General features: G+C 34.0%; 1 protein-coding gene across 1 annotated transcript in view; it reads left to right on the top strand.

Moving 5' to 3' along the window:
* The window catches only part of FYTTD1 (forty-two-three domain containing 1), a 30,742-nt gene that overhangs the window by 12,539 nt on the left and 2,554 nt on the right, over positions 1-15,649 (top strand). Inside the window, exons 4-8 of the mRNA XM_043473239.1 lie at positions 5,611-5,723; positions 8,829-8,925; positions 9,327-9,388; positions 10,773-10,847; positions 14,022-14,148. Of these exons, the coding sequence (XP_043329174.1) occupies positions 5,611-5,723; positions 8,829-8,925; positions 9,327-9,388; positions 10,773-10,847; positions 14,022-14,148 (474 nt within the window). The remainder of the gene's footprint in view (positions 1-5,610; positions 5,724-8,828; positions 8,926-9,326; positions 9,389-10,772; positions 10,848-14,021; positions 14,149-15,649) is intronic.

Genomic DNA, 15,649 nt, shown 5'->3' with positions numbered 1-15,649 from the left:
AAAAAAAGAAACTTTTATTTGTACTAATATTTTTGTGAATGAGCTTGAGAGAACATTTTATTTGAATATTTTGGTTTTTTAATGTAGTACTTTGGGGCTTATATAAAAAATTTAATAATTAAATAAAAATGATTGTCATGCATGAAGAATACCTAAACTTCCACATTATCAAATATAAACTTTTTTTTATAGGTTCTTGACTTTCCTGTGCACGTGCCCCATACACACACGTGTGTATGTATACCGTTTTTAACAGATTAGTGTGTGTCTGCAGTTTTTAATAGGTTATTGATGTATAATTTTATGCTGTAAAATTCATTTGAGTGTACAGTTCAGTGAATTTTAGAAAATTTAGAGTTGAACAATCATCACAATAATTAATTTTAGAAAAACATTTCTATCACTCTAAAGAGAAGTCTCATGTCCATTCACAGTCATACCCCATCATATGCCCCCAAGCAACCACTAATCTACTTGCTGGAAATATATTATAAATTTGCCTTTCCCACACATTTCATATACAGGCATACCTTGTTTTATTACACTTCACTTTATTATGCTTCACAGATACTGCGTTTTTTACAAACTGAAGATTTGTGGCAACCCTGCATTGAGCAAGTCTGTTGGTGCCTTATTTTCAACAGCCTTTGCTCAGTTTGTGTCTCTGTGTCACATTTTGGTAATCCTCACAATATTTTAAACTCTTTCATCATTGTATTTGTTATGGTGATCTTTGATGGTACTATTGAAAAAAGATCACAATTCACAGAAGACTGAGATGATGGTTAGCATTTTTTTAGCAATAAAGTATTTTTAAAGTAAGGTATGTACATTCTTTTTTTAGGCATAATAATGTGGCACACTTACAGACTATAGTGTAACTATTATTTTTTATATGTACTTGGAAACCAAAAATTCTTGTGACTCAGTTTTTTGTGGTAGTTACTTTATTGCAGTGGTCTGGAACCAAATCCCCAGTAACTCCAAGGTATCCGTGTAAATGGAATCATACAGTAGTATGTGGGCTGGCAGTTAGCTGTATACTTTGAGGTTTATCATGTTGTAGCAAGTCTCAGTACTTCATCTCTTTTTATTATTGAATAATATTCCATTATATGGATATACTATATTTTGCTTATCCAGTCACCAGTTGATGGACAACATTTTCATTGTTTTCACTTTTTTGGGTATTGTGAATAATGTTGCTTACATCCCTGTAAGTCTGTAGGGACACAGGTTTTCATTTCTCTTGGGTAGATAACTGTTTCCTCTAGTTTATGTTTTTAATTAGAGTTGTAATTATTTACCCACTGTAAATTAACTACTTTTCAAATCTTAATTGGCTTTTTATTTACATCTCAATGGAGTAAATTTCAAATTGGCCAAATAAAGCATTACTTAAAATAGTTTCACACATGGTTTTTCTTTAATTTCTTATGCTTAGTAAGTCTGAGCCACCAAGGAATTTAATGTTCTACTCTTCTATTTTTTAATGTTTGGTTTCTCTGATTATGAAAGTAATACATATTTTAATTTAAAAATTCAGGACATGAATCATTTCTTAAAATATCTTAAGAATGTGTATTCTGGTTAACCACAACTCTCTTTACACCTTAACTTTTCACTTCTGCTATCACCAACAGCTATCTCTAAAACTTTATCACAGAACTTGCTCCAGTAAAAATTTTAGATTGTGGTATAGTCTTTTGAGTTGTTTAAAAATAGTGAAAATTGAAGGTGTTAAATTATAGAATACTTATAAGCTCTATAAATTATAGAATAATGTACTGAATGGCAAGATGTTTTTATTCAAAGACTGAAAGATTTTGGAAAAGGTATGGTTTGAAATTTCCTGTTTCTTAAGAACCTTTCTCTCAACCTGAATGTAGATTAATATCTGAACAGGAATGACATAGTACTTGTGAAGCAGATCATTTTCTAGCAATTTACGAAATTTCTTTTTATGTATAAATAACTTACACCATCCTTTTATATTCATTAAATGAATTACCCCAATACTTTAATATACTTAGAAATTTTCTACCTTAAAAAAAAGTCCTGACCATAATTAGACATCTTGTTACTTTATCTCTTCCTTTCCACAGTTTATATGAAATAGTAAGATTTTATTTCAATAAAAATGTACATTTTCTTACAGATGAAGTGAATTACTAAGTGGGAAAGATAGCATACTCATAGTATTTACTAAGACAGCAAATGACTGTGCTAGGAGGGGAATGATCATCTATAAGAATGAATTTTTTTCTTTTGTTTAGAGAAAGCTTAATCTGCCAAGTGAAAGTTCTTAAGGAATTTTTTGACTGGAATATATTACCTTGTCAGTGTCAGTTCTATAAAATTTTCCTTTTAGATTCACAATTTCCTAAAACTGAGGGTATGTTATGTTTTGTAGAACTTTTAACTGGAGTAATAGTACTAAACTATTTAGTACTTCTGTAAACGTAAAAAAATAACTGCATAAATAGCAGTTACTTTCTGCTAATGGGTAGTTTTGATCATTTGTCTGATTTTGATAGTTTATAAATACCTTATCTTCATACTGTGGAATTCAACAGTAAAATAGGAATAAATGTTAATGTGCAAAGACGGTGTGGCTACATCTCAAAACATCATGCTGAGCAGAAGAATTCAAACACAAAATACTATGTACTATGATCCTGTTTCTTTGAAATTGTATAAAAGGCTGAACTAACTATAGTGACAGATCAGTCATTCCCTGAGGTTAGAGTCATGTGAGGGAAGGAAATTGCAGGGGCATAAGGAAACATTTAAGGGTTAGGGTACTGTTTTATATCTTGGTTATGATGTGGTTACTTGATTACATGTACTTACCCAAATTCATCAAACTGTACACTTAAACTTTTATTACTTTAATACTTAAGTAATAAAATACTACTTTAATAGAACAACATTCAAATAGACTAAATATCTTAATTTCTTTCCCTCAAGGAATAATTTTTTATATCAAAATTCTTAGGGAAAACTTACTGCTAGATATTCTTTGTAAACACTTTTGTACACATATACAAGCCTTAGACTCATGAACACAAATTCTCAATACATTAATGGACTGTTGACAGCTCTTGACCATGTATTCATCATTTAATTCATGTTGACTGAATACTCAGTATGTCCTAGATGCAAGAGATTCTGTATTAACAATAGAAAATCCCTGTCCTCATGGAGAACTCAAATAAATATTAAATAATTTATCACACAAATAACTAAATGACTATAATATGGCAGGTATTTTGAAGGAAAATGACATGTGACAGTAACATTATAGAAGGAACTTTTACATTTACCTATAAAATGGTCTTTGGTGTTTTTATTAAAGACAAAATATTAAGCTCGGAATGGGCTATCATTAGTCTAATTTCATAGCATTTCTTCTGTATGGTTGATATTCTTTATTCCTGCTTTTACATTTCTTTTCTAAATGTTCATGAAAATGAAGACTATTGTAATTTTTGTGTTTTTTAATTTGTATCTTTGGGATACTGGTCATATTTTTAAAATACAACGGAATCTAGATTAAGTAAAAGATACAGTTCATATTGTCAAAGACTTTTGAAAAGCCTTCATAGAAAATATGGAAACCTGAATTACTCTTTAATGATGGACTGAATTTTTGTGGAGAGAGAAAAAGTGGACATTTCATGTGCTAATCTTATATGACATTGAATTTTTTAAATTTATGTTTTTCTATTCAGGCTTCTTTGCTATTACAACCTCCCTTTTTTCCTTCCCACACATTTGTTTTGGAAATTAGCTCTCTCTTTTTTTTAAACTATTTGTATTGACATACAGTTAATTTATAATGTATTAATTTCAGGTGTAGCAAGTGATTCAGGTGTATGTTTTCAGATTATTTTTCATTATTGGTTATTACACGATATCGACTATAATTCCCTGTGCCATACAGTAGATCCTTGTTTCTTATCTTTTTTATACATCATAGTATGTGTATATTAATCCCAAACTCTTTGTTTATCTCTCTTCCCCTTATTTGCTATCCATTTGATAACCAGAAGTTTGTTTTCTATGTCTGTGAGTCCATTTCTGTTTTGTAAATAAGTTCATTTATATCATTTTTTTATATTCCACATATAAATGATACCATATATTTGTCTTTCTCTGATTTACATCACATAATATGTTTTAAATCTTTCAAGGATTCTAAATTGTTGATTTTATTTAGCATGGAATGTAGTATATGCAGTATTTGTATTTGGCCTATGTCCACCTTTAAACCTGCACTCCACACTGTTACCTTCACCCCCTCTTCTCTGCCATAAACATACCTCGACATTCCAAGAATCTAAAGTCATAGTTTCCTCTTTCATATCTCTTTCTCTTTGTGCATATGCAAATCTCTCTGTGTTATAATGTTATCACTGTACTTCACATATCGTCCTATTACATAACTTACCACAGTATATTATAATTAACCATTAATATGCATCTGTCTGTTAGACTGGATTACTTGAAGATGAGGACTATAACTTAGATATCTTTGTATATCTGACGACTAATATACCTGTTCCATTGTAGATACCTGATAGATATTTGTTGAATGCCCTCAAGAGACAGAGCTGCTCTAAACATTTTGTAACTTGTCAAATTCTTTATATAATGGAATTCTCAATTGAGTTTAGGCTGTGCCCACTGCAGGAATTCAGTCTTTAGTTGTTAAGATAGATTTGAGAGAAGCCTATTTGCAAGGGGTCTAAGAGCCTCTTGTGAAACAGCTCAAGTTATGCTACTGCTGAGTCTGAGACATGTCTGGAAATTAACCAGTCTTTTAAACTTGGTGGATGCCCTAACAAGTGACTGTTTGCAGAGGTCCTGGGAGGGAGCTAATTAAAAGGAAGACTGACTCTAAATGCTGGAGGGAAACAGTGATTGTGGGCACACTGTAATATATTTTGTTTCCACAAAAGTCGTTAGACACCTCATAGAAATGAATAGACACCAAACAAAGCTTAAAACACAAATTCGCTAAAAACAGTAGAATCATAGAAGCACAAACCACACTGCTTAGGACCCTCTAAGAGAGCAAAAGACAAAGGAGAGATAACATATCTCTTCTACTTCTCCTCTGACCTCTAAAGGTCAACTTTAGTCCAGTCAAGGTCAAGGAAACCATCAGGGATTGCTTGGCTAGCACTATGGTGCTACAACTGCATCAGAAACTTGGCTCTCTTATACCTTCACTTGACATCAAAATCATATTTAAATGAAGGATTCCCAAATTTTCATTTCAGGCTCTCTGATTCTTCTCTTGATCTCCAAAGCCATGTTTCCTCATCACCTGTGTATCCCTCAGAGTATCTCAAACTGAACATAACCAAAATAGAAAAAATTCTTCTGTTTGAATTCTTCTTTTGTTGCAAGTATTTTAAGTATAATGTGGTTATCTTTTTGGTCACTTAGACTGGAAATATTCAAATTGTTTTAGCTTCTGTTTCTCTAATCTGTACATCTAAGTAGTGGTCAGTCCCTGTCCATTCTGCTTCAGAAATGTTTATATAGTAGGTTATAGAGCATGAAGCAATCTAATTAACATAGTTTCTTGCTTTCTAAAAGAATATAGAACGATATTTTCCAGCATTAAAAAGGAAGGCAAACCTTCTGAGACAAAATGAAGTGCAGAGAAAACCAGTTGCAGCTCTCAAGAGACCTAACCAGTTAAATAGAAAGTAAGTACTCAAATATAAGACAGTATTCTATTATCCTTCATAAAGATGGACTTCTTATACTGAGAGTTCAAAGCAATGAATTTGCAATGATGTTGTAGTTGTCTGGTCATTTTCGAGACATGGGATGTCTGTTTGAACACTCAGTATGGAAGCATTTAGTTACAGCTTCCTTATTTCTTAGAACCAGTGTTGTTGATGAATTTAACTAATTATAGACTTCTTAAGAAAAGCATCACTCTGTTTGTTTCCCTTGACATATAGAAAAAAACTGCAAAAGGTGATTGTTTTGGTAAAAACACCTCAGCCAGAATCACTCAAAATTCTGAAAACTGAATTTGTTACATACTCTCAGTGGCTCTTAATAGAATAGTGTATGTTATTTGTGGGAAAAGCAAATCTGAAAGGATTTTTCATGAATACTTCTTAAGCTTAAATTATTTCACATGTAAATCCATGGCTGATTCATGTCAATGTGTGGCAAAAACCACTACAATATTGTAAAGTAATTAGCCTCCAACTAATAAAAATAAGTGTAAAGTAAATAAATAAATAAATAAATAATTTGTCTCTGTCCAGTCTTAGTTGTGGCATGCAGGATCATTCATTGATTGTGGTGCGTGGGCTTCTCTCTAGTTGGGGCATGTGGGTTCAGCAGTTGTGGTGCACAGCCTTAGTTACCCTGGAGTATGTGGATCTTAGTTCCCTGATCAGGGATTGAACCTGTGTCCCCTGCATTGAAAGGTGGATTCTCAACCACTGGACCACCAGGGAAGTCTCTAGCTGAAATTATTTTGATATTAAATTAAAAAGGGTATGTCCTGTGATTCCACTCCTGCGAGGCCCCCAGAGCAATCAGATTCACAGAGATGGGCAGCAGAGGGGTAGGAGCTGGGGGCTGGGCGGAGGTGGGCAGTGAGTTGAAGGGGAACAGGTTTAGTCTGTGAAGGTGAACATTTCTAAAGATGGTACGACCACGTGAATGCACTGAATGCCACCGAACTGGCCAAAGCGTAAACTTTACATGTATTTTACCAATTAAGGATATTTAAAATGTTACAAAGACAGTTGTTTAAAATGTGACCTGTTACTATGGTACTTCTGCTTTATTGACTATGCCAAAGCCTTTGACTGTGTGGATCACAACAAACTGTGGAAAATTCTTAAATAGATGGGAATACCAGACCACGTGACCTGCCTCCTGAGAAATCTATATGCAGGTCAAGAAGCAGCAGTTAGAACTGGACATGGAACAGCAGACTGGTTCCAAATAGGAAAAGGAGTACGTCAAGGCTCTATATTGTCACCCTGCTTATTTAACTTATATGCAGAGTACATCATGCAATATGCCAGGCTGGATGAAGCACAAGCTGGAATCAAGATTGCTGGGAGAAATATCCATAATCTCAGATATGCAGATGACACCACCCTTATGGCAGAAAGCGAAAAACTAAAAAGCCTCTTGATGAAAGTGAAAGAGGAGAGTGAAAAAGTTGCCTTAAAACTCAACATTCAGAAAACTAAGATCATGGCATCTGGTCCCATCACTTCAGGGCAAATAGACAAGGAAACAATGGAAACAGTGACAGACTTTATTTGGGGGGGCTCCAAAATCACTGCAGGTGGTGATTGCAGCTGTGAAATTAAAAGACGCTTGCTCCTTGGAAGAAAAGTTATGACCAACCTAGACAGCATATTAAAAAGCAGAGACATTACTTTGCCAACAAAGTTCCGTCTTGTCAAAGCTATGGTTTTTCCAGTAGTCATGTATGGATGTGAGAGTTGGACTGTAAAGAAAGCTGAGTGCCAAAGAATTGATGCTTTTGAACTGTGGTGTTGGAGAAGACTCTTGAGAGTCCCTTGGACAAGCAAGGAGATCCAACCAGTCCATCCTAAAGGAGATCAGTCCTGAATATTCATTGGAAGGACTGATGCTGAAGCAGAAACTCCATTATTTTGGCCACCTGATGTGAAGAACTGATTCATTTGAAAAGACCCTGATGCTGGGAACGATTGAAGGCAGGAGGAGAAGGGATCGTCAGAGGATGAGATGGTTGGATGGCATCACCGACTTGATGGACATAATTTTGAGTAAACTCCGGGAGTTGGTGATGGATACGGAGGCCTGGTGTGCTGCAGTCCAAGGGGTCGCAAAGAGTTAGACATGACTGAGTGACTGAGCTGAACTGAACTGATTATGGTACTCTGTTCTCAGTAAGGATAAAGTAGAAATTGACAAGCTGTGAAGTTTTATTATTTCAGTTACAAATACCATTTATTCATCTCATATAGAAGATAATTCAAAGCAAAAAAAAAAATGAAGTTTTTGTGTATGTGGAATGGCTATAATTGTAACTTTACTCAACTATGATCTCTTTGTTTTGGGAATCAATTGGGAGTACTTTTTTTTTTGGAAAAGAGGAACTTGTCAAGAATTTGTCAATTACCTGAGCCATTAATGAGCCCTAGTTAATTGAAATAGCTAGGGAAATTATGCATTTGAGCCTCTATAAGGTTGGAGGTAAAATGAGGTGACATGTTAAACATTTATGTATAGAAATAAGCAGATAAGTATGAAAATTTGTCTTTTACCAACTTTCTATAGAAATTAGAAAGAAATTGGTGAAAGTAAAGTCAAACATAATTAAGGTTACAATATTCTATGCAGGAGAGAGCAAACAGTGGAACAGTATGCGTTTTTGTGTTATTTATATTAATATAATATGTATTCTGAGTGAAGGAGAGCAATGTATATGAGTGAAGGAGAGAGATTTGGAGAATATATTTCAATATTTTCTCTTTATTGTTGGTTTTTAACAGTTTGACAGTGATGTACCTAGGTGTGATTTTCTTTGTACTAATTCTTTTAGACAGTTGAATATTTGTAAGATAAATTAGCTCCAAAATTAACCAGATTGTTATATGATATCTGTAAATCAGATCTCAATAGCTTCATGTAAACAATATAATTGAATCTTTGTGTTTAGTATACCTCAGATTTTTAGCCTGTGAATTTTAAATATTTTTGCTTATTTTTTCAAGATGTTTCAGAGTTGTTAAGTGGCCCAGACTTTTCATGGTACATGTGTTTTTTTGTTGTTGTTGCAGAAATAACATTCCAAATAATTTTACCAGGAGTGGAAATAAATTAAGTCATCAGAAAGACACTCGACAGGCAACTTTTCTTTTCAGAAGAGGCCTGAAGGTATAAAAAACCCTTGACAGTGTTTTCTTTTTACACAAAGGATCCTGAACATCCACCTTTAGTAATCATCAATTATAGACATGACCCATGATCAAGGTAGGGTTTGGGTTTAGGATATGGAGAACATGACATTAGGTTAATTTTTTTTCCCTCTTTTCTCTTTTGTTGTCATCAATGGCAGTGTCCTATAAGAATTTAACATGTTATTTAGGAATAAATTTGTTTTTACTACTTATTCTGATACAGGAACCCCAAGAAAGAGGTGTTATCAGAATAGGCACATGCCCCTCTCCTGCATTCAAACCTACCACACAGGGTTATAAAGTTACAGAGCAGGATAGCTCTTTGGATTCAAATCCTCTGCTTTCTGTGGGATCTACTGCTTTTTTTTTCCCCTTCAGGTTCAGGCCCAGTTGAACTCAGAACAACTGCTAGACGATGTAGTAGCAAAGAGAACTCGTCAGTAAGTTTCAATTTGTTTTTCAAGATGTCATTTCAAAACTCCCAGAATAGTAGTGACCTAAATTACTTTGTGCCGCAGTTAAAAAGAAATTAAATGAGACCCAGAGTGAATTAACCATTGAGCCTGAAATAAGTAAATCCTGTTTTGTTTTTGTTGATTTCCCCCCCAAAACATTTGGCATTTTCACATGGCAGTGTTACACATTTTAGCAGCAAATGCATTACTCTCTATTTTTTTTCCTGTTTATTCCATTTTAATGAAATAGCTCTTTATTTTTTTATAATGGCTTTATATAAATGAACCAGTTCATGGAATAAGTAGAAGAAAATCCAGTAGAGCTTTTAGAATATTTATAAATTTTTAAAAACAATACAGTGTTTTCTTTTTACATATTGCTTTTTTTCTCCTTACCCCATGAAGGTATTTTAAGAATATATTCTTGTCTCTTAGAATTGCACTGCAAGTGTGAGTTGTAACATTCCATCAGTATGACCAGAGTTTAAAACTAAATCATTTAAAATTATGGCTACTTCTTAGAAAACAAAGCATATATCACATGATCATGATTCAGATATGATGCCATCTAGAATAGGCATAATTTTGAGCAGTTGGAGTATAAGAATGGCAACTATTTGAACTTCATGCTGATAGTATTCTATTGCACTGGAGTTTGAGGATCAACCTATAGAAAAAAGCACAAGATACTTAATTTGGTAACAGTGTAATGTAAATGTCAGATTTTGACCTACATAAATATAAAAGTAAAGGTGATAGAAAATGGGTGGTACAAGGTGGATGAAGAGGTGGAGGGAAGGAATTAGAAATACTATTGTCCTTTCTTACAAAGGGGGTAGGGGAAAATGTCAAGAGAAAAAAGAAAATTCAAGTGTATTTATAAAATTAATGAAAGTAAAATAGTGATACAGCCATCAGAATGTTTCAAAGTAGGAAGAGAAACCAGAGGATAGTGTGATGAGCTGAATCCTTATCATAGCAAGATACTATTACCTAAGTATCTTGTTTAGTGAACTCTGGAGGTAACTAAGAAGCAGAAAATCAGGAAAAGTTAAAAGTGCTGCCTCTGGGGAGCAGGAAGGGAGAACAGTGGAGTAAAGGATTGTTGCTTTTTATTAGAAGCTTTTCTGGATTATTTGATTTTTTTATGTGCATATGTCTGTTACACAGAAAAATATTTATAAATTCAAATGTCCAGTTCTTATAACCAATATGCTGATTAATTATATCATGTTGGGGCCCAGGTATCTATAATTTCTGAAAACCTAGAAAAAGTAATAGCTACTTTAAAATGTATATTTTATGTAGAATACACAGTAGTATTTATAAACCTTTCATTTTAATGAAATTTTTGGTTTTTTGAAACTAGATGGCGAACTTCCACCACAAATGGAGGAATTTTGACTGTATCCATTGATAATCCAGGAGCAGTGCAGTGCCCAGTGTAAGTCTTTTTTTTTTTTTTGCAAAAATTATAACCTCTCAGTATGTAAGAGAATAGAAATATATTTGACTCTGCTCAAGAGTATGATGTCCAAGTTAGGATAAACGGAGACAAGGATAAAAGTGATACAAAATGGAAATAATATAAAGTTAAAAGTAGAGAATTCCTTGGTGGTTCAGTGGTTAGGACTCAGTACTTTCAGTGCTATGGCCCAGATTCGATCCCTGATTGGACAGGGCACTAGGATTCCACGAGCCACACAGCATGGCCAAAGCAAACAAGCAAACAAAAAAGCCAAAAACAACTAAAAAAGTTACATGTTTTGGACTTCATTACATACACATCCGCCTTCTTTTCAAAGACTTCATAGTATATTTTATTTTTGTTGTTGTTTAGTCGCTAATTCATGTCTGTGACCCTATGGACTATAGCCTCCAGGTTTCTCTCTCCATGGGATTTCCCAAGCAGGAATACTGGAGTGGGTTGCTCTTTCCTTCTCCATGGGATCTTCTTGACCTGGGGATCAAACCCAAGTCTCCTGCATTGGCAGGCGGATTCTTTACCACTGAGCCACCAAGGAAGCCCATTCTTTTATTTAAATGACCTTAATTAACATCACCATTCCATTATATTTACTGCATTATAAACTTCCTAGGTTGAAGCCAGAAGTGATATTGCCTGAGCAGGGGCGGGGGGTGGTGAACTGAACCCTGATTTCACAGGCAAGATGTGAGACTTGTAGCACTGGGCTGGAGGTAAAGGATCCATTTCAAGAAAGTTCTAAAACCATATCATCAAATTCAACCTGATAATTGACCGAGCCTTGGAAAAACCTCATTGGATCCTCACTAGACCACACTGTAACTGGCACTCTTAAATTTTTCCCATCAAAAAGTATCAGGAATGAAAATCTACATTGTGTACTTAGAATTGAAAGTCCCATGTCAGCCAGTGGTCTAGCAGATTGGCTAGTTTCCTGGAACTTCATGCAGGCCTACTGAAGCTAACACAGCAGAGGAAAATGTGTCAATGTGTGTGACCCATTAGTAGGTTATGAAATCAGTTATGTCAGTTGTGATGAACATATTTTAAAATTAATAAAATTTTAAAAAAATTCCTAGGTTTACAGAGTTTTTGTTTTACCTATACATCCATTTTAATAATTGAGATGAAAACATCAGATGAGTCTCTTTAAGATTTTAGAAGTTGCTTTATTTTAGTAGAAGATCAAGACTTGGAAATGACCAATCATTCCAAATTGTTGAGAAGTTTGTAGTTCTACTTACAGAGGTGTTCTGTGAGCAGTTTATAAATTTTAGTCTCTAGATTAGTCTGTCAAGAACCAAGTATTTTTTTTTAATTCAGCAAGGTTGCAGGATACAAGGTTAATACCTGTTTCTATATATTAATAATGAAATATCAGAAAGAGAAAGTAAAAAAGAAAACTCATTTAAAATTGTGTTTACACAACGCCTAGGAATAAACTTAACCAAGGAGGTGAAGGACCTGTATGTTGAAAACTGCAAGACATTGATGAAGGAAATTTGAGATGATTCAAAGAAATGGAAAGATAATCCCATGTTCTTGGATTGGGAGAATTAATATTATTAAAATGACCATATTACTGAGCAATCTGTAGAGTTAATGCAATACCTATCAAAATACCCAGGACATTTTTCACAGAACTAGAGCAGATAAAATTTACATGGAACCCCAGGTGACCCCAAATTACCAAAGCAATTCTGAGAAAAAAAGAACGAAGGTGGGAGGTCACACCCTGACATAAATCATAGCAGTATTTTCTTGGATCAGTATCCAAAGGCGAAAGAAATAAGAACAAAAGTAAACAAATGGGACCTAATTAAACTTTAAAGCTTTTACACAACCAAGGAAACCATCAACAAAATCAGAAGACAGCCTACAGAATGCAAGAAAGTATTTGTAAATGATGCAACCAACAATGGGTTAAAATCCAAAGTATACAAACAGCTTATACAAGTCAATGTGAAAAACAGTTGAGTCAAAAGGTGGGAAGAAGACCTGAACAGACATTTTTCAAAGAAGACATACAGATGGCTAGCAGGCACATGAAAAGATGCTTAGCACCACTAATTGTTAAAGAAATGCAAATCAGAACCCCAATGAGGTATCACTTCACCTGTCAGAATAGCTCTCATCAAAAAGTCTACAAATAATAAATGTCAGCGAGGATGTGGAGAAAAGGGAACCCATGTACACTGTTGGTGAGAATGTAGACTAGTTCATCCACTGTGGAAAACAGGATAGAGGTTTCTTAAAAATAGAACTACCAATTCCACTCCTGGGTATATATCTGGAAAAAAATGAAAAAACACTAAATCAAAAAGATATGTGCACCCCAGTGTTCTTTATAACAGCACTGTTTACAGTAGTCAAGACATGGAAGCAACCTAAGTATACATCAAGAGATGAATGGATAAATAAGATGTGGCATATATATATATATATGCATATATATGTGTATATACAATGGAATGTTACTCAGCTATAAAAAGAATGAAATACTGTTATTTGCAGCAACATGGATGGACCGAGAGAATGTTATACTTAGTTACATAAGTCAGAGAAAGACAAATACTATCAATACTGTTATTTGCAGCAACATGGATGGACCGAGAGAATGTTATACTTAGTTACATAAGTCAGAGAAAGACAAATACTATCTATTACTTATATATGGAATCTAAAAAATAATACAAATGAATGTATATAGAAAGCAGAAACAGACTTGCAGACATAGAAAACAAACTTGTGGTTACATAGAGGGCAGAGAAGGCAGAAGGAAAAAATCAGGTTATGGAATTAACAGATACAAATTACTATATATAAAATAGATAAGCAACAAGGATTTACTGTATAGCATAGGGAATTAGACCTATTATCATATAACAACCTATAATGAAATATCTGCAAAAATACTGAATCACTATGTTGTATACCTGAAAAACACAAAATTGTAAATTAACTATACTTCAAAAAATAAAAGAACTGGGTTGGCAGGGTTATTGAGAATGTAAATAAAGTAGCCTTCTTATAGTTGAACATGTATACAAGTCAAGATGTCTTATGAACCAAGTGATGTATTTCTCTTCTTTTCATTGTTTAACTGGTCTTATTTTAATTTTTTCCTAATAGAACTCAGAAACCACGATTAACTCGTACTGCTGTGCCCTCATTCTTGACAAAACGGGATCAATCTGATGTAAAGAAAGTTCCTAAAGGTGTCCCCCTACAGTTTGACATAAACAGTGTTGGAAAACAGGTAAATTTCCACCCCCCCCCCCCATATTTCTCTGGGCCATTGACTGAAAATATTTTAATTAACAAAACGAATGTTGTATAATGAATTAAATAGGATGTCCTAACTATACTCATCCCTAGGAAACTACTGGTCTGTCTGTTCTCTGTCTCTGAATTTGCTTATTTTGGACATTTCATGTGAATGGGATCATATAATATGTGAAGCTTTTTTCACTTAGCATAATTTTTTCATGGTTTATCCATTGTGTATATCAATATTTTATTTCTTTTTATTCCTGAATAACATTCCACCATATGGATATACTGTATTTTATTTGTCAGTTGATGGACATTTGGATTGTTTCCATTCTTTGGCTATTGTGGATAATGCTCCTCTGAACATTCATGTACATATGCTCACACAAAAACCTGTATATTCATGTTTTTGTGTGAGTATATTTTATTTCTCCTTGGTAAATACCTAAGAATGGAATTGCTAGATCATATTATAATTCTGGGTTTAACCTTTGGGGAAGTACCAAATTGTTTTCCAGAGAAGTAGCTGCAGTACCATTCCTTCCAACATGTAAGAGAGTTCTGAAATTTTCCTTGTCCTTGCCAGCATTTGTTGTTATCTGTCATATGATTTTAGACATTCTGATGCATGTCAAGTGGAGTATCTCACCATGGTTTTGGCAGTTTTTGTATTAACCTTGTAATCTTGCTAAAATACACTTTCTGCTTTTAATAATTTTATAAATTACTTAGGATTTTCTTTGTAAGCAATCATATCATTCTTTGAATTTCTTTCCAATCTTTAAATCTTTTCATTTTCTTCATTATGATGGCTAGGACATTCAGTACTATGTTGAGAGTATGTTTGCTTGCTTTGTCTCCAGACTTGAGGAGAAGGCATTGTTTTTCAGCATTAAGTTTGATGTTAGTAGTAGGCTGTTTTTATCAGATTGAGGAAGTTCCCTTCTATTTGTAATTTGCTGAGAATTTTCATCATGAATGAGTGTTACATTTTAAAATGTCACCTGTGGAGTGAAGATAGTTTTCTGTATGGACGGAAATTTGACCAAATTTATTTTGCTTATTTTGATTTTATTTTTTCAGTTGTTACTTTCCCTTCAGTCTGGTATTCCCATCTCTTTAAGAATGTTCCAAGTTAGTTGTGATCCACACAAAGGCTTTAGTGTAGTCAATGAAGCAGAAGTGGATGTTTTTCTGGAATTCCCTTGTTTTTTTTATGATCCAGTAGATGTCGGCAGTTTGATCTCTGGTTCCTCTGCCTTTTCAAATCCAGCTTGAACATCTGGAGATTCTCGATTCATATACTATTGAAGCCTAGCTTGAAGGATTTTGAGCATTCCTTTGCTAACATGTGAGATAAGCGTAGTTGTGCGGTAGTTTGAACATTCTTTGGCATTGCCATTTTAGGGATTCTGACTCAGTTTCAATTCTAGACCTGCAAGTAGACAACTAACTTCTCTGAACTTCACTAAATTCACCTATTTTGT

The sequence above is a fragment of the Cervus canadensis genome, chromosome 7 (assembly GCF_019320065.1).
Source record: "Cervus canadensis isolate Bull #8, Minnesota chromosome 7, ASM1932006v1, whole genome shotgun sequence".
In the NCBI taxonomy this organism is placed as follows: Eukaryota; Metazoa; Chordata; class Mammalia; order Artiodactyla; family Cervidae; genus Cervus; species Cervus canadensis.
Note: the sequence above shows the minus strand (reverse complement) of the source record. Positions and strands in the feature narration are given on the sequence as shown.